Source organism: Sinohyriopsis cumingii, chromosome 4 (assembly GCF_028554795.1).
Source record: "Sinohyriopsis cumingii isolate HCF-2022 chromosome 4, ASM2855479v2, whole genome shotgun sequence".
In the NCBI taxonomy this organism is placed as follows: Eukaryota; Metazoa; Mollusca; class Bivalvia; order Unionida; family Unionidae; genus Sinohyriopsis; species Sinohyriopsis cumingii.
The window spans coordinates 15,685,173-15,705,398 of record NC_142964.1 but is presented as its reverse complement, the minus strand read 5'-3'; the positions used below and the strand labels follow the sequence as shown (position 1 = coordinate 15,705,398).

The 20,226-nt window shown below is 33.7% G+C and overlaps 1 protein-coding gene across 3 annotated transcripts in view; it reads left to right on the top strand.

Annotated features, from left to right (window-relative positions):
* Nucleotides 1-20,226, top strand: part of LOC149800665 (uncharacterized) — a 49,924-nt gene that overhangs the window by 13,146 nt on the left and 16,552 nt on the right. For 2 of the 3 annotated variants that reach the window (XM_089954703.1, XM_089954702.1), the window contains exons 2-4: nucleotides 12,031-12,108; nucleotides 14,670-14,705; nucleotides 19,166-19,271. In XM_089954703.1, the coding sequence (XP_089810829.1) occupies nucleotides 12,078-12,108; nucleotides 14,670-14,705; nucleotides 19,166-19,271 (173 nt within the window). In that variant the 5' untranslated portion in view covers nucleotides 12,031-12,077. Of the gene's footprint in view, nucleotides 1-11,118; nucleotides 11,138-12,030; nucleotides 12,109-14,669; nucleotides 14,706-19,165; nucleotides 19,272-20,226 lie in introns of those variants that run through there. The other variant, XM_089954704.1, reaches the window with a different exon arrangement.

Here is a 20,226-nt window from a genome sequence, read left to right as displayed (position 1 = left end):
ATATTCAGCTGTTTTTTCATATTTTGAAATTTTTTAAACAGTTTCAGGTTATTTAACATGTGATGAGGAATTTGCATCACTGAAAAGTATTTCATTATCTGAAATACTAATTGAAAATAAGGCCTTTTATATGATGAGAAATTCATAAGAATCTTTATGCTTATATAAACTAAATCATTTATTTAAAATGTGAAAAATAATTTCATGTGTATGTCATAAAAAAATTTTATTTCCATATATGTAATACTTTCTCATCTATGTAAAAACATGTACATGTCAGATAATTTGTTGATTTTATAATTTGTTTTTTTTGCATGAATTTCATTTTCAGTTGTGTGAAATTAACGTTAGGTGTTTTCATGTATGTGGAAAAGTATTTTAATTTTAAAATGGCTTGCAGTTCAAAAATTTCACTTTTTCTTTTACTAGTGCAGGAGCTGCTTTTTATTTTCTTATTTCATTGTTGATGTCAGAATTTGTTGTCATTGTTGTTTGCATTTTGTCATTTCAGTATAAGCAATAACTGCTGACATAAAGCTCCGTTATATTGGAGTTTGAAAGGCATTACCATGGACAGGCACATTTTGTTTGATTGGTATGAAACAAAATGAATGATATGAGTATTATATGGATAGACAGATTGTTGTGCCCATATAGTATTCTCTTTCCCTTATTTTTTAAAAGTAATAATTAAATCTGTATATATGTGTGTAAAAGGAGCAATATTTGTATTATTCCTTTAACAGATCCCATAACAACATTGCTTCATAATTTCCAATATTATCACAGATTTTGAAAATAGAGAAAAAATGTAAGACAAAATTTTGACTTAAGCTTCACTTCTACATCTTGATTTTGTTTTGTTTGGTCATATGGCATTGTGTTCAACGTATGGTGGGAGGGGCCCCGAGTGGTCTAGAACACTGACCATTCCAGATCACTGCCATCTCACCTCTGTCTGCATGGGTTCAAGTCCAAGGCTCGGCTAGTGTGGGTACGTTGGAAAGCCTGCCAGTAGCTTCTCGTGGGTCGGTGGTTCTTCCCTGGGTTTTCCAGGGTTCTTCCTCCACCAGTTATACTAGCTGTCATGTATAGCCTATCTTGTGCTGAAAAATGGCGTTAAACTCTAAAACAACAACAACAACGAAAAATCAAGGTGTGGTGGGTAAGTAAAAATTTATAATTAATGGGACATGGTCACTTTGCAACTTGTCCAGTTATCGCCACTGATAAGTCTGGACACATAGGTAGCTGACCTCTGTTAGGAGTGAAGGGTCTCAAGTTCAGGTCATGAAGCTCAAGCCTTAGTTTTGATGACTATAAAGCCAAGCTTGATTTTCTCGCTGGGTATCAAACCATTATTATGAAAAGAAAGAAACTCAAATGACAAATAGCCACAGGATAATTATCATATATTTATACTAGGGTTTTTGGTAATTGTTGATATTAGTTCATACACTGGGCACTTTGCCTCTCTGTTTTCCCTGATAAACTAATCTGGCAATAGGATAAAGGCCATAAAGCTGAATTAGGATCTGCTAACTTGCATGATTAAGAATAAATTTATTTCCAGTTTTGTAATCACTGTGTAATACATTTAATCAGTCTGTGATGAAAACCTGTTACAGTGTGATAGTTGCCAGTGGACTTGAATGTTGTTTTAGCATAGGTAAACATCAGGTTAGTTTGTCTGCTGACATCTGTCATTATTAACCTTTCACTTTTACTGCATGGAGACACAGTTTCAAGCTTAACCTACTAGCCTGGCATGGTTAATTATGATATGAGGAAACTAGCTGAAAATAATTCTATTCTTTTTTATGTAAGATTGTGTTGCTGGCATGAAATTTGTTTTCTTGTCCACTTAGCAATGATTGGTATTCACCTGGTCATGGGAGTATTTTTTTCAGAGTTACCGCTTCTAGGTCATTATATTGACAGGTAAGTAGACATCATTATTTAAATAGGACAGTATACATGAAAATGTAGAAAACATGGCAACCCACTATTACAGAAACATACTTTTTAAACAGTTATAGTTACATACAGGTAATGATATCAGCTTTGGCCATAAAATTAATTTTTGCTATTTGTGCATCTTCGCTAGCCAAGGTTCCGATATGTTAACCCTAACTACACATTGGCAGATCGATCAAATGTTTAATTACTTCATGTCTGTGAATTTCACTGTATGTGGTGTCAGGCCACCACAGCCATCAAAATTGACTTGTTCAAATTTGAACACTGTTCTAACATGATCAAGAGAAGGGGAGCACACAATTGAAATGGACTCGTAAATAAGCATTTTTCCACTGCCAGACCATGTTTTGTACAAATACATTCTTTTCCTCAAGTTCACCTATAATGGCTTATTTCTGGTACATAGTCATATGTTTTATGTTAAGCTTACAGAGTATCATTTGGAAATAATTGCCTATACCATTTTTGGCAGATGTACAAAACACAGATATTACATGCATAATCAATTGCCTTTACCATTTTCAGCAGATATACAAAGCCCTGATGTTACATGCTTTTTGTTAGTTGGCATTACATATTAAGGGAGACAAAAATGAAATCCAGTAGATTTCACATAGGGACAAAGCACTGAAGTGTCTGATCGATCTTCCAAGGTGTTGAGAGTTGACATATCGGAACCTTTTGTTTGCAAATAGGTTACTTGCCCAGAATTTGATAAAGATAAAAAAGGAATATTTGAAATTTTTGTTGTTGAATTTAATTGGGCCCATCATCAGATCCTTTTGCCCAGCATATCTCAGGATCCTTTTCAGTCTACTTTGTATCCTTATCTTTTCACATGAGGTGTTCTTGTACTGATGACTCATCGACTAAGCAGGATTTCATGCACATCATCATTTAGAGGAACCATGGTCACTAAATGCCCATCTTCCAACTTTGGTTTCTGTTTAAGGTTCTTTGGAGTACAAGGTAGTGAATGGAACCCTTTGAGACACACCCATCACTAATTGCTTCTAGGCAGGTTCTAAATTATTAATTTTTCTATCTTGGACTTCAAATAATTACCAGCTGTCAACATTTTTGTGAAACAGTACTATGCATTCAACAGCATGTATTACCTTGCTAATTCTGAAAGTTTGGTTCCAGTAATTCTTCATTTTTCTGCATATAGGTGCCAAAAAAATCTTTGCTTTTAATGTTTTAAGTTTAGCTTTTTATTGACATTTATGTCTTTATAATAGGAAACTGCCAGTTGGTGGTATTTTGTGACTGAACTTTCTTACTTGGTGCTTCATTCTTCCTGCTGGTCAAATGACATAGCAGTTAGGTAATCAAATCACATGCCATAGTTATCTTAAACATGCCATAGAATTCTAGGCCAGGGAAAGTTATAAGTACCTATCATATGATTTTAGTTTTGTAAATCTTGCACATCATATCTTTGTTGACAGTCACAGAGTAATGAGGTTATTGTATTTCATAGGTATCCGAAACATGCGATAATATTCTATATGAGGAACATGCCATTGTTTGGTATCTTTAATATCACTTTAAAGTTTGTACATCTTGCACGTGATATTGTTCAGACATTCATTACTTTGGCATCTACTTAGAAAACAGTAATTGATCCTTGACTGATTATAGCTGTTATTATGTAATTAAAATGTTATATGATTTTATAAGTTATTCCTGCCAGATGGCAGGTATATGGCTTTTTACTTATCTCAAATACACTATCAAACATTTGGATAATGTACATTGTTCTCAATTATTTTGTATCATATGGCACAGCAAGATGAGTAGGTTATTTAGTGCCAAGGGATAAAGTGCCTCGACCCAAGGAAATAGCACCGTAGTGGGGCCATTTGTTGCTTATTTAAAATCTGATATGATCTCACTTCATTCCTATTTAAACACAGTAGCTACCAGTGTAACTCTGTGACCTATAGTAGTGTTGCATTGTCAGCTACTTGTGATAAATGACTGAGAAGCAGGAACTTGAAATAAGTCAGCTAGGATCAGTACGCACATTTTCAGATTATGGGTTACTCTGCGAAAAAAGGAAATATGTCATTTTAGGTAATAATGGCTTTCTGTACTTGTGGTTCATATATTTCGTCACTTTGTCCCGAATACATTCTATATTGTAATTGCCTTTCTTATGTAAGAATGTTAATTATTTAATTATTTTAATACATTTGGGATGGGTAGCAAATAATACATAAAAAGGCTGTATCCCTGCCATAGGATACTGCTAGAGGCTCAAACATTTTTTTAGTCTAGTCTCTATTTTAATAAGATTAATTAATGTTTGCTGATATAAATTTTTTATGTACATATATTAGATAGATTCATTTAAGATCTGATGTCATATGACTATTGTATAATTACCCTAGTACTAGTGGATCCACAGTGAAACCCATCAAAGTTGAAAACCCTTTAGAGCAAAATTTAATTTTCAGTTTGAGAGGTTTTCCATTTACTGAGGCAATACATTAGAGAGAATATCTGTATTGGTGTGTGTAAGAGTGAAACAAATTTAAATGTTTTAGGCATTTTTTAATATTAAATGGAGAATTAGCTAAACACTGTGCATTCCTTCTATAAACTGTTTTGTCTGTCTCAATCAACCAAAAGCATGGTATTTAATTTAATGTTCTCTTGATCATTTACATAAATAAATAGCATCAGTCACAATTAAATTTCAAGTGGAAGATTAGCTAATAAACAAATATACATAATCTTTATTTTCGATAGGCATATTACTTTAGGACATTTCCAGGTCATTGAATTATTTATAAACCGCCTTGAGTATTTTGCTAATCATAACGATCTGGCGCAGCATGTCATATAGGTGCTGTATTTACTTAACATATGACCATAGGCTATTTCTAGACTATAATATAAGTTTTTGATGGAATATAATAGCTAAAATACATTTCCAAATTTGGAGGGAATTTGTGATCATTATGAGTCATGTCTTTGCGCAGAGACATGCTAATTTAGTGCATGAAAGTTAACCACTGTACATCATGTTAATCATTTATATACATTAATACATGTAACATCAATCACAATTTGATTATAAGCAGAGATAATCTCCCTTAATGTAGTTTCTATTACCATATCCCCTTGGAACTTTCCAGGCTATTGACTCACCTGTAAGCCACCTGTTTTTACTAACCTACATGTATCTGATCCAGCAGGTGTGTAATTAACTTAACACATGACCACAGACTATTTCTGGATCATAAATATAAGTGTTTTATGGCATTTAGTAGCTAAAATACATTTCCGAATTTGGAGGGAGTTCCCAGTCATTATAGAGTCAATTTAGTGTATGAAATGTGAACACCGTACCAGTGGTGAGAAATAAAACAGCCTTATGCATGCATGTGGCAAGGTGCCAATATGTTATTTACCTATATAGATGCACAAGGATGTTTTATTGATCCTGATCTGCTGTTATATAATGTTCCAGTAGATCTGAGTTGATGTTTTGTCTACTGATTGATCCTAACAAAATGCACAGACACAGATCTGCCAGTTCATTACATGATGGCAGATCTGGTTCTATGCATTTTGCAGTCCCTGTTGAAATGATCATGAACTGAAAATGGTCAATTTATGAAATTTTGAATTCATCAACTGTTCATGAACCAAGACTTTACAAACTGTTCTTGAACAATTCATGAATTTTAATATTTATTTTTTGACTCTCTTCACAGTACTTTTTGTATGTTCTGTAATTTTTCTATAAAATAATTTTTTTAAAGATATTGAGTCATTTGTGTTTAAACAAGTGTACAAACGTATTTAATTTTGACGCATAAAGGAATTGGCTTGGTGGTTTCTCCAGACTAATGATCACTTTCCCAAGATTGACTTCTTGGATAACTCGTCTTGTGTGAAGATCTTCAGAGCCAACAATTTTGTCATATCCTGCCGTTTGTTCTACTGAATGTCTCCATCTGTGACTTTGTCAGCTGTTCCAATAGATTACTGTTTGAATCTTTCACATTGCTGTCTCTACTTAATTTCTCTTTCATCTTAGTCAATTACAATTGTCCAGTTTTCAGATTTTCTTCCTTAACCTACCAACTTCACCCTCTAGTTATATTACTTTGTTATGGTCTGAAGTGAAAGAAAGATAAAGCTGGTTTATTATTATAACTCTGATTATTATTGTACCCTACTTTATTTACCTGGAACAATTATGTTCCAACTCAGAATTAATGAATCCTTTCGACTTTGAAAAAAATGATTTTATAAATCTGTACTCAGGTTACTGGGAATCAGTATGTATTATTCAGAGATGTTTGCCACTGTTTTCATTGCCCTTCTGTTTTAATTGTAGCCAACTAGCTGTATGGATAGTATAGTCACAGGGGTCTGACATTTTTATCAATAAAATGTGATGAACATTTGTACCAACACCATTACACTAAATACCCTTTATCTTTATACATATTTATAATACAGAAAAGGTTATTTCATGTTATCACAAATTTTCGCCATATTTCATTGATGAAACAAGTCCCTAATGCATCTACTCTGACTCCATATGTTGGCTATTGCTTCCGGTTTCATCAGGTTACTATTTGCATCTGTATTGTTTTGTACAATTTGATATATAAGTAAACAGTTGCTTGTATTGAAATTGAATGGTGGGGTACACCGCTGTTGGGCTTTTCTGTGCATATTAGGTTTCCATCACCAAAATTGGCGTAAAACGCATACTGAATTAAACTGATTGAAGAAAGTAAAATACTGCAATGCTTATCATTTAAAGGCAGTAATAGTCACAAATGCTAATTTTGGACATATGGGATACTACCCTTGTGTTTTCATGACTCATGGTTTGGCTGCCTATTCTGCAGATGGCTTTGAAAAGATGTAATGTTAATGCATGGCTCTTTGGAAATGAAACTACAAGTTCAAGGTCATGGAGTGGGTCTACTTGTTGATTACTTAGAAAATCACATTTTCATATGCATTTAGAACAGAAATGTGATATTCTTGTACACTTTACATTCCTTAATTAAAGGACATCATCCTTGATACAAATTTGATTTTCGACCCAAAACAACACATGATCCAATGTTTACAAAAATGACGTATCATTGTGCAGAATTACCCAATGTGCAGAATAGGCAGATACAGTGGTATGAATTAGAATTAGTAGGAAGCAGAGTAATGTTTAATGATTTTCAAAAATTCTAAGAGCAACTCAGTTAATGTATGATATTCACATAACTTCTAATGAACTGATGAATGACCAACCCTAACCATAACCCTCACTGGATTTTTTGCTGATCTTGATCTCAGCAAGGTAACCGTAATGTCCCCCCAGCCCCACCCCGAAGTTTGCTCTTATCAAATTATTTTCTTTAATTCTTCATAATCTGTTCTTGGCACTTCTGTTGACTTAAATGATACTAAAAAGGATTCTCTCTACATTTAATGCGAGTCCATGTATTTGGTTCGAAGTTTTTACATGTACATGTGCAGAACAAAGCTCTTTCGTTTGTATTAAAAGGAGGCTCAGCTGCTGAAATGATGTGAATATATTAACCAATCATGTTGCATATTCTTTCACTTGCATCCAGTGAGGATAATCATTGTTTACACGTTTTGTTTTGTACATCAAGAAGGTAACTTGGAATGCCAAAAATGTCAAAGACTTTGTTTCTAAGAATTCTATTTTATGCCATCTGCATTCGTTTTTAGAATGTATCTGTAGATTTTAGAACAATGTCAGTGAAAGCTTTTATTTACATTTTGTACTTGGGGGCCAGAAAATATTTACCCAAATTAGTCCGAAACTACTTGCATTAAGAATACAAAATACCAGAATAAAAATTTCAAAAAAAAATTAAACAGTATTCATATGATTTTTTTTATACCTTTGATTTTTGTAAATCCTTGTGGGGAAGTTTGTATAATGAATTTTCATAAACATTTTATAAATATAATGGTATAGAAATGTCATGAACATTCTCAATAAATATCTTAGTCATGCATCAAAATTCTTGAATTGTTTCATGAACCAAGTTCATGACATTTCAAGAACTTGTAAGTTATTGTAATATCTCATGTAAGTTTGTCATTATGTTCCTGAACCTCGTGCATGATTCATAAAAATGTATGAAGTGTTCATGAACTTAGTTGAGCAGTTTTCATGAATATTTCTTCATGAACTTAAATGGTGAACTGATCAACAACATTCATGAACAGTTAATGAGTGTTGAAGTCATTATTTTGTTAATGCATGGGGTTGCAGCTGATGTATAAGCAAGCAGAGGTAAAAACAGTTCAACCTGTAATTATCCTAATCCATAATTAGGTTGGCTGAATCAGACAAGGTGTTGTCTCAGCAAACAGCCTGGTTTCCAGTTTGGCTTAACACATTTGAAAACCAATACAACTTTTTCATGATCTTGTGTAAGAGTTGTCTCCCAAGCTGGCAGCATACTGAGGTTGTGGATACAATTGTCTCTGTGTGTGTGTGTGTGTGATTTAGATTTTTAACATAGCTGTAAAAAAAATTCAGTCATATCGCTACAATGTCTGCAGTGTGACAGTTTTTAGTGTTGTCTAGCACTGGGGCATCTCGCCGCAGACATGAAGCATGATGTCCCACCCAGTCACATCCTGACACCAGGCCAACCAGTCCTAACACTAACCTCTTAATGCTGAGGCCCAAGCAAGGCAACTGTTAGTATCATTTTTGTAAGTCTTTGGTATGTCTAGGCCGGGGTTTGAACCCGTGACCTCCCGCATCCGAGGCGGACGCTCTAACCACTAGGCCACCAGAGCGGTCGACTAAAATTTTAAAGCCACTGTCTGACAGCAGTGAAATGTTAAAAGTATGTTATGTCATTATACTTGGTTCTTGTATAATTTGAATTAATAAAACTAGAAATGATGATCTACTTATAGTATATATTCACATACAAGTTGAATCAAACTGCCAACAACAAAGATCCTGATCTGCAGTAGCTTAATGTGCCTGCAGATCAGCATCTGTGCTGTTTATGCTACTGATTACTTCTAACAAATGCACAGACCTAGATCTGCAGGTGCATTATGTGATAGTATGATCTGGGTCTGGGCAGTTTGCAGTTAGACTGGACTTATGAGTGAATATATACAGTAGTACGCATAGCCTAGTTGCTACTTGTATTTACAGGGTTAAAAGACAGATTTTGCACAAAAAAAAGACTTTTATCTGCATTTAAGAAATACAATTCTCATTTCAAGGCTGTCTGTAAAGGAAATTGTGAGACGTTATACAGAAACTTAATATACATGTAAATCTATAATCTACAATGCATTTGTTTATAAAACATCCTTCTTGATTTCATTATTTTAAAATACAATAGACATTTCAGAAAGCATTAATTAATAGACAGGAATTTAAAGAAATTGCCACTTCAGCAGTGTAAAGTTTTATTCTAAACAATGTGCTTTGTCAAAACAACTGTATTATACAGAAAATACATTTCATGTTAACAGATAGTATTTATCATTTTATATATTCATCATTTTGGCAGAGCCTATATTATGCTATGACTCAGTGTGTCCTGTCAACTTTTCCTGTTCTTAATGATCTACAGCATGTACTTCCAACAGACTTTGTGGATAGCGCACTTTGGCTAGAAACAATCCTGTCAGTTATGGAGTCATTAGTTTAAAAAGATCAGTGCCACTCTGAGCTAAAGTAGCAAAATGGTTTCCATATAGTAACCATAGCTCTACATTACAAACCTGGGCAAAACATTGTTTATGGCATGCCTTTGGGGTAAGAAAAACTCCAAGTTTTGTGGTCAAAAGAACAAAGTTGTTTTTTTTAACCACATGTCTGTCATGGTCCATAATTAGTCACATAAATAGTCATGCTGCTGACTGTATCAGGGAAATAACTTATGGTGATTATCTAATGTAGTTATCAACATTGAATGGCCGTTAAAGGTAACTGTATTTTGAACACTTATGACATGTTATTGTTCTTGAATGCTACTTTATTGTTGTTCGAGTTACTATAATTAATGAACAGTACAAAAGATTCCAAGAACATTTAATGTTTAGTTCAAGACATGTTCATAAAGTTAATGACTAGTTAATAAAGTTCAAACAACCTCAAACTGCTCGGGTGATTGAGTGGTTAGAGTGTCTGCCTCATAAGATGGAGGTTGCATGTTTGAATCTTGTCCATGCTTTACCAAAGACCTATAAAATTGTTACTGATAGCTGCCTCACTTGGCGCTCAGCATTAAGAGGTTATTGTTTGGACTGATCAGCCTGGTGTCAGGATAATGTGACTGGGTGGGACAAGATGCTACATGTCTGCGGCATGATTCCCCAATACTTGATATCACTGTAAAGTGGCACACTGCAGACATTGTAGCAGTATGACTGAAAAATTGTTAAAGCTGTGTTAAAAATCCAAAACACACACACACACACACACACAACCCCTCAAAGTTCAAGAATAGTTCATAATTGAAGAATTTCACATGGAAGGATTTACTGCATAATAAAATATTGAAGTTAAGTTGCTCATCAGTCTTTATACATGCAGTCATAGCAGGATTCTATATGATTTTGGGTACAGTATCAACCAGCTGGACCAGGATCCACACTGAAAATCAAAACATCTGTGTCATTGATTTATTTGTTTACAGATTAACTTTGTTTCAGCATAAATGTATTTGTGATTTATGTATTGGAATGTTCTTACTTAAGAGCTGTCGGACAGCTGTTTTCTTTCTTGATTCAAGAAAATAATTTATGGCAGAGAAAATGTAATTATCATGCAGTATTCATGTTGTGGTTTTCTACTCAAGTGTATTGGGTCTCTGACAGGCTATAGTTACATGTATGTATTTTATGGGATCATCATGCAGTATTCAGGTTGCTGTCTGCTTTTAAGTGTATCTGGCCTGTGACAGACAAGGTTATAGTTAGATGTGTATGTATTGGACCATCATGCAGTATTCAGGTTGTTGACTGACTGCTTTTAAGTGTATCTGGCCTGTGACAGACAAGGCTACAATTAGATGTGTGTGTGTTGGACCTTCATGCAGTATTCAGGTTGTTGACTGTCTGCTTTTAACTTATCTGGCCTGTGACAGACAAGGTTATAGTTAGATGTGTATGTATTGAACCATCATGCAGTATTCAGGTTATATTGTTTCCACTGACCTTTCCCACCCTATTCCAGCATAATAGTCAAATTGTATAAATGGAGTGGGAAAGGTCAGAGGAAATCCTTGAATTAAGGCTGTGGTCTTCTCATTAAGTGTTCTGTGACAGATAGGACTTAAGTAATACAATTGTATACATAGATACATACATACATATATATATATATATATATATATATATATATATATATATATATATATATATATATATATATATATATATATTGATTGATGATTATTATGCAGTATTCAAGTTGTGCTCTTCGAATTAAGTGTATTTGGTCTGTCACAGACAAGTCTACATGAATATACATTGTGATGGACATCATGTTGAGCTTGACAGGTGTATATATAAGATAGTACCTCCACCTTTATATGTACCAATGTATGTGTCATGTTGAACATTGTCTCTGGAGATTGTAAATGCATATGTAGGTGGGAGGATAAAGCTTACTAAAAATTTTATGTGTGCTGAGTATAAGTGTATCTCAGCTGATCGAATCATATGCAAGTTCCTATGTGTTAATTATGAAATAAATTTGTCAATATTTTGTCAATGAATCCATCTAATCAAAAACTTTTTGTTTAAGTTGACAGACTGTTCTTGTTTGAAATTTTATACACCATACATTTTATTAGTCATTGGGTATTTTTAAATTCTAACTGATTATCATTTAAATTTGAAAAATACCCAATTAGTTTATTAAAAGTCTAATTTCACTCAATTTAAATTTTGGAGTGACATGATACAATAAAAAAGGTCCTTTAATCAAGTTTACAGTTATGGCCACACATGTAATGGGTGTATTGTATTGTTTTTGAATTTGTTCTTGCTTTTCAGAGCGTGACTATTCTACAAGACAATCAGTGACAAGTTCCAAAGACGGCATGTCTGATCCATTGGAAATTGCCCTCCTAGGTAATCATAATTATCCTCTTTGATAATATTAACTATTTACATCATAAAGCAACTGATGGGGTGCTGTCTTGCCTGTAAATTCAACACAGTGTTATTTAGGTCCTTTCAAATGTTTTTTATAATGGGCATGAATATAGGCAGTTTTTGTAACTTTGAAGTTTGTATTAGCATTGAGTGTGCAGTTAGCATTAAGTGTGCCATTTGAGGATATCCCGGAGCATGGTTGAGGGGAAATGAGAAAACAGATAATACTATCCAGGTCAGAATCATGGACTATTGAAGAATTGAAAACTCTAGCACTTGCAAGCAGCAATTTACAACTTGCATCAACGAAGAATAGAAAATTCATGACTAGAATTATGAATGTAGCACTTGCAAACTGCCACGTACATTTTGTATCAATGAAGATTACAATATACATGGATAGAATTATGAAAGTAGCATTTGCAAGCAGCCATTTACAATAATGCATCAAGGAAGATTAGAAAATACACTTATAGCCATCTTGGTGACCTGGACCTATGACCTATTGTCCTCCAGATCAGTAGGTGCCTTTTTTTCTCTCCAAAGGCAAGATATTCACCAAGTTTGATCATGGTTTGTTGCAAATGACTTTTGTTATTTTCTGGAACTGTTTTCCTTCTTTGAATCCCTCAGATCTTGACATTTTTCTATTTACCCGCAAATTGAATCGGTATCTTTCTTGTCTCAAATGCACGCCATTGCATTGTTCACTTTTTTCAATGATTTATTTCAGAAGCTTTGTGTAGGATGTGATAGAGGTGTGTTTTTACAGAATATATTTCAGAAGTATTTGTATTATTATATGCTGATGACGTATCTAACTGTACTGACACTGTAAATTTACTAAAGCAATAAATTAATGTTATTGAATATTTTTTTATAAAACTAGAATGGAGGTTAATGTAGCAGAATTATTGTTTACTGGAATGTTTACTGGTACTCATTGAAATTTAGTATTATAATTGTCTGAAGTATTGAAACAGTGTCATTCCTGAAATATATGGGTTTGTTTTTCTCTTGAAAATTAAGTTGGATGAAGGCTAAGAAAATGTTGGTATCTCAGAATATAAAAAGTCTGTCAAAAACAACATACATCTTTTACATAAGACCAGAAGCTGTACATGCTTCGTGACTTTATTAGATCACCTGCTGTTCCCTTATACCAGTAAGTACTAAGTTGCTAAAATATCTGGAATTCAAATGTTACTTGATAACAGATTTGTGTATCTTTTATCTACCATGCAGTGTAGCTTTTGGGTAAATGTACTTTACCCTTAATGATCAGTAAGAATTTGCTTTGGGGTTGGCATTGATATAAATTTGCTGGATGGTTGTGCTTTGATGTGGAATTGTTTCTGAGATAAAATTCAAATTTGATTAATGATTAGCCGAAAGTCATTAGTTACTTTCAGTGCGTGAGGTACATAAAAATTAATGGCCACAAAAATGAAAGGCAAAGCCTATCTTTCTTATTTAAATATTTACTCTCTACATGCAGTCTTGACATGCAAGTTACTAAATGCAAACAGTGTTAATTCTCCGTTACAGGTTTGGTGAAAGAATAATAGGCTTGATGCACCATTCCTACATGTCATAAGAGTAGGTTTGATGCATGCTACACGTGTGTTTAGAATGGGAGATTTTCTCAAAGAAAGATCATATAAAACAAAAGACCGGTTTGGACAGTGAATGAAAGATTTCATGTATGTGGGTAGAAATTGGTGGATCAGATGGTAAATCTTCAATACTGCTAAATTTGGGGTCATATCTACATAGTTACCAAAGGGTAAGATCGGGAAGGGATGTTGTACGATTCTTAGAGCACTAGTACAATCAGTTATTTTTATTGTAGGAGCTGTAGCAGTAGTAGTTGTTGTAGTTGTGATTGCTTTTGTTCTTGCTATTTTGTGGAACATTTAAGGAGTAAAATTTCATGAAAACCTCTTACCCACGAATTGCACTTATATTCACATAGATACTCCCTGCAAGAGATAAAAGAATAGCTTCATTAAATAACCCTAAGTGGGTTGCTGTTCTATCAATTTCTTCTCAGCCAGTGTCAATCAGATGAGCAGTCTGAGGCCCACTTGGACCTTTTGTTTTCAGTTTATCATGGAAATACTGCTGTAAATTTCAATGCCTTACCAATCTTAAATCACATTATATTTAGAGGTGTATTGGAATTGCCTTTTTTCACTTCTAGAGCACTGTTTAAAGGTGATATATGGGCTCAAAATAGATTTATTTTGTTGTGATTGGCCTGTGAATGAATTTTTTTTATACATGTACTTACAAAGTTCTTAAATAATAACCATTGTGCCAATTTAAGAACACAGTTACACAAAAATTCCTTTTTCAAGCAGAAACAAATTACATGACATTCATTTAGCAAAGTAAACTGTACAAAATAGAAGTTCCTTAATTTAAGCATAATTTGACCTGATGGGGAAAAGAATGAATATAAATTAAGGTATGAATATGGGGGTGGGGGTGGCATATATTTCCAGGTTGTATACAATTTTTGATTTTTATTTCAGTTCATGGTGCTAAGGGATTGAAGGGCAGAAAGGCAGGTGAGTGTGTGCAGGAGGTTTGGAATTGGGAGGGGTGGAATGGAAGGGCATCGATGTTGTAGGATAGAGTGGGTGACTGAGAAATGTATTCAGACATTACTCCTTTGTATCTGATCTTTAATTCATTAGTACATTCTTGAGATGCCAGACAATATGGATTCAGGTGAAACTGAATGTTTACATGCACATAAAGTGGTGCATTTTATTAAATCAATTAGTTAAATGTTAAATCAAATTTTGTTGAGGTGAATTAGCATGGGTTGCCCAAATTGTCAAACTGTAGTAGGACTAACGGTGTATTACATGCCTTAGGCACAGATAAGATTGATGCTAGGAACCGCAGTAAGATAAAAGCCTCAGGCTGATCCTGATCTTTGTAATTTGTATGCAAAGATCACACATGGACTGCTGCTTATTGCACATTAACACATTTTTATGTGATGAATGATAGATGTGAAATACCATAAATATATTAGCCTTAGATCCAATGAATGGGTTGATACTTACATTGTGTTGTATCAGTGGAGTGAGCCATCACAAATAAGTGTATTTTTAGGAGACTTTTTTGTGTCTATTCTATGTTTCATATTCATATCACTTATTAATAATTTTCATTTTCGACTGCTTAAATTAGTAGAAGTATCTGATGTTAGGTAAACTTGTCAGGAATGAAAAGAATCATCATGAAAATTGTATGAGTTTACAAAGTGTAAATTTTCAGCAGTTACCATTGCCACTGTTTAAATGGTTCAGTTGGGTAGATCATTAGGCAGTTACAACGTACTGATGTTTCATTATTCATGATAGGTAAATGGACTGTTAATTATCATTTCTTAATCTTGTAATGTTGAATGGCATTGAAATCACTAGCAGAACATTTGTCAGGTTTTCAACTTAAGTTTAAGATTTCCACTATTTGGTATGGTGGAATGAACCCAACACTGATGAATCAAATTTTGTACATGTATGTCTCATCTTTAAGGTAAATTTAGACATGTGATAAAATTGGGTCTGGTCGGGATTTTACCAAAATAACTTAGACTTATGTCTGGATTACAGCAATTAAATTGCCCGAAATTAGGGTTATTTATATTTAACAAATAAAACATCTCACATCCACATTTACCGTACGTGCTTGCTTACAAGACTAGTCCAGCTGCAAATGGCACAGACTGGAACTGTGAGATTGTTAGGAGTAATCAATAGAAGTAACAGCACATAGACCCTAATCTGCAGGCACATTATGCTATGGCAGATCAGGATCTTTGTTGTTTGCAGTTTGACTCAACTTATAAGTGAGTAAATATGGTACTTTGTTAAGTGATAAATCTTAATGTACATGTAGTCATGGGGCCTTTGGCAGTGCATGTAATTGTCAATCATCAATATATCTAAAGCATCATCTCAAATAAAGAGATTAAATCCGAATGAAAACAATGGAAAGAATGCAAACACCTATAAAAAATATCAACATCAATAGCTTTAAAATCTAGGTCAGATTGTCCAGCTAACACATATGAATATCAAACACATGTACATGTACCTGTATACAAATTAGTCTTGTTTCTGGGATATACATTACATCAATTTATACATAGATCATACTTGAATTTGATAGACACCTGTCAGTATTACCATATTCACTTTGATGTCAATGTGTGATCATTTAGATATACATTATCTTGTCTGCCAAAGAGTATGGGCCCCTTTCAGGTTTCCTTTTTTCCTCCACTTTATTGTACAACTTTTCTTTTCTCCATCTGATGAGTCTAAATTATTTCATGCCATCATCTTAGTTTTGATTTTGGCTGTGAGTTCTGAATGCTAATCACTGCATATTGTGACAGCAAATCTGGGTCTGCGTAGTTTGTTAGAAGTAATCAGTAGAACAAACAAGATAGATCCTGACTTGTAGGTGCATTATGCTATGGCAGATCAGGATCATTGTTGTTTGCAGTTTGACTCAACTTATTAGTGAATATATATTGTAAATCAGACTCTTATGTTTGTGAAATTGAGGTGTGATCAAATAAATGTAAGAAAATAAGATAAAAAAGACTTCTGCCCCTTTTCTCTCAGTATTCACTTTTGATTAGCAATGTGAATTTAAATCAACAGAGGCAAGAGGATCTGAATTACTTAATTGACTGGAATTGTGGAACACTGACATATTCAGCTTGCCAGATTTCATTAATTCATATTTTTGTGGCCATATGACATGTACCGCAGCTTGTCATTCTGTGTAACTTCCTGTTTGACATGGCTGAATGACTAACTAGAGATATTAATAATTTTCCTCAAGCTAAATATTTAGGCATAAACATCCTGGTTGCTGAATGATCTTCTATTGTGGTCTTTTCACTTTGCTGCTTGCTTCAAACCCAGTACTGTATTTACTCTTGTAGAAAAACAACCTCAAAATTGTGAATGCTTTGTTTGTTAACACATAAATATAGTAATGATAGAAATAATAGAAAAATGGTTTGCCATGGCCAGACCATATGCTTTTTATTACATATATCTCCCACCCCCATGCATCTCCCAAACTCAGCTTGCCAGTGGGATCGCTTGGATGGTAATCCAACAATTGTTAAACATATTATGAATCCTTATATTATGACTGCATTCTCACAGCATGGTCAAAATGAATTTAAAAAACAAATAAAATATCACTATAACTGACCTCCCAAGGACCACATTAGAAGGGTCCCAAAAGGTAGACCCCTATTGCAGATGGTTATCATTTCTAGCAAGATTGGTACATCCATACATAATGGGGGTTTCACAGTACTGACAGTGAATTCACAATATTTCATTTGGCTACCACTTTTGGTAAATTTGTACTCATACCATATCATGAAGACTTCACATACAGTAATTTATCTGTTGAAATATTGAAATAATTCATGTTAAAATAACAGGACAACTTTCTATATCTGTAAATTGAAATGCTGATGAACTGTCATTTTTCTTGTAATCAGGAAAATTACTACATGCTGTTACTGTCGACTAATGGCAAAAAGAGCATTAAATATATTATCAATAATAACTATATATTCCGTCTTTGGTTATACTATGTATACATCTGTTGGTCCAATATTCAACTCTCCTTTCAGTCACTGTCTTTAATGTTTCTACATCTACAGGTCTAATATTCAACTCTCCTTTCAGTCACTGTTTTTATTGTTTCCACATCCACAGGTCTAATATTCAACTCCCCTTTCAGTCACTGTTTTATTGTTTCCACATCCACAGGTCCAATATTCAACTCTCCTTTCAGTCACTGTTTATACTGTATCCACATATACAGGACTAATATTCAACTCTCCTTTCAGTCACTGTCTTTACTGTATCTACATCTACAGGTCCAGTATTCAACTCCTTCAGTCAGTGTTTTTATTGTTTCCATATCCACAGGTCCAATATTCAACTCTCCTTTCAGTCACTGTTTTTATTGTTTCCACATCTACAGGTCTAATAGTCAACTCTCCTTTCAGTCACCATTTTTACTGTATCCACATCTACAGGTCCAGTATCCAAGGATGTACAGCAATACACATATACTGGTGCTATATTTATTTAAAATATTTCATAAAATCTTTTTTGGGAATGGTGAAAACTGATTGGTTAGTGTTGAAAACATAGTTTGTTCTAGGTTCTGAATAGTTAGAAGTGCACCAACTACATGTAGATAAGAATATAGGAGAGTGCTCTTCCCCTTTTCTCTCTCCCTATTGTTATTGTCTTTTCCTTGTGTTAGAGAAGTTCAGCTTGAGACAGATTTCACAGGCATGGTTCACTGAACTTCACTCACAGTACCCTCCACAGGACAAGTTAAATATACATTTGAGTTGACCCTAATTGCAGTTAGACATGCTTTATATATCAGAGCTGCTAAAGCAAGGCTTCTTCCATTATGGCTGCATTGTGTACATGGCTTAGTCTAGTGTACTGCCTGTAATTGTTTACAAATTGGTTACTCAGTATACAAGCATGCACATGTTATATCTGTTGTTAGCCAGTGGACATGTCTTAACACTTTGTCCAATTGCATCATGGACATTTTTTTTCATGTATGTACCAGTATGAAACAACATCACAATCATCCTAGGGATGTATTACATAACACGTAATATTGTTGGATATATTGAATGGTGAGTGGTTCACATATAAATTCATATAAGCTGTCAATGTACTGATAAGGGATGTTGAATTTTTAAATGTTTCTGTTAATCGGAATGGTTGTGATTATTGTTTACTGTGTAAAGATTTAGAAATTTTTGTAAATGTTCCTGTCTTATTTTCCAAGACTGTTAGGAATCAAAATTAAGTCTTTCTTTTTTTTAAACATGTTGCCTACCTTCTATTTTTCAAATGGTGTCACATTAAATCAGGCAAAGCAATTTTCTTGATTATTTTTCCTGTTAATTTCTATCTTTTGCCATCCATGATTATTTCAGGAAGATGCAAGTTCTCTGTGATATTTGGTTTGGGATCCAAGAAATTTCGCACAAATGTAGTGAAGGATCCTGATGGAAATCCAGCATGGAATGAAGAAACTCGAGTGTAAGTCAGAAAATATTTCCTAGTATCCAGTTATTTCAAGTTAAAGACTCCTGCTATTAATGGAAAGAAGCATTTATCAATGGTGGTAATAAAAATAAATGTTTATATTCAGTATAATATACAGTAGAAGGAAAAGTAAATGTTTATATTCAGTACATTATACACTAGAAGGATAAATACATGTTTTTATTCAGTACAGTATACACTAGAAGGATATATAAATGTTTATATTCAGTACAGTATACACTAGAAGGATAAACAAATGTTTATATTCAGTACAGTATACACTAGAAGGATATATACATGTTTTTATTCAGTACAGTATACACTAGAAGGATATATAAATATATATATATAGTAGAAGGTCAGTATTTGGATTCTATACTATAGTATTAACACACCATCCCATTTGTTAGTTTCCCCCTAATGATTTTATATATAGAAGGGTTCAAGAATATAAAAAATGCACAAAACTGTCGTTTCATTCATTGATTTATAATTTCTAACCTGATTGTAGCCACAGGGTCCCAAACAGTCAGATTGTTGGCATTTTGAATCAAACAGGAGTTTCATTAGTAATACAGTAGTCATATTATCATGACTGAGTCTATGTTTTCAAGCAACAAATGTGATGTAGTTCATGTTTGGTAATCTCAATAGTTCCGTACATTTTTGGAGTTTCATCTCTTCAATATGTGCGCACAAGAATTCTTCCATTTTATTTGTTTCATTTGTTTTAGAAAAATTTAAAACTAGATCTTGCAAATATTGGACACAGACAACACAGTTTTTACTGAAGTGGACTATTCTAGAATGAAGATATAAAAAAGTAAGCAGCCTGTCTGCTTGTTTAAATTGGTAATTTCCATTTGCTTTAAAACACCAATAAGTCGACAGTGTTAGGGACCCCTTGGAAAAGTGCCATTCATATTTACCAGCATTACTATACAGGTGC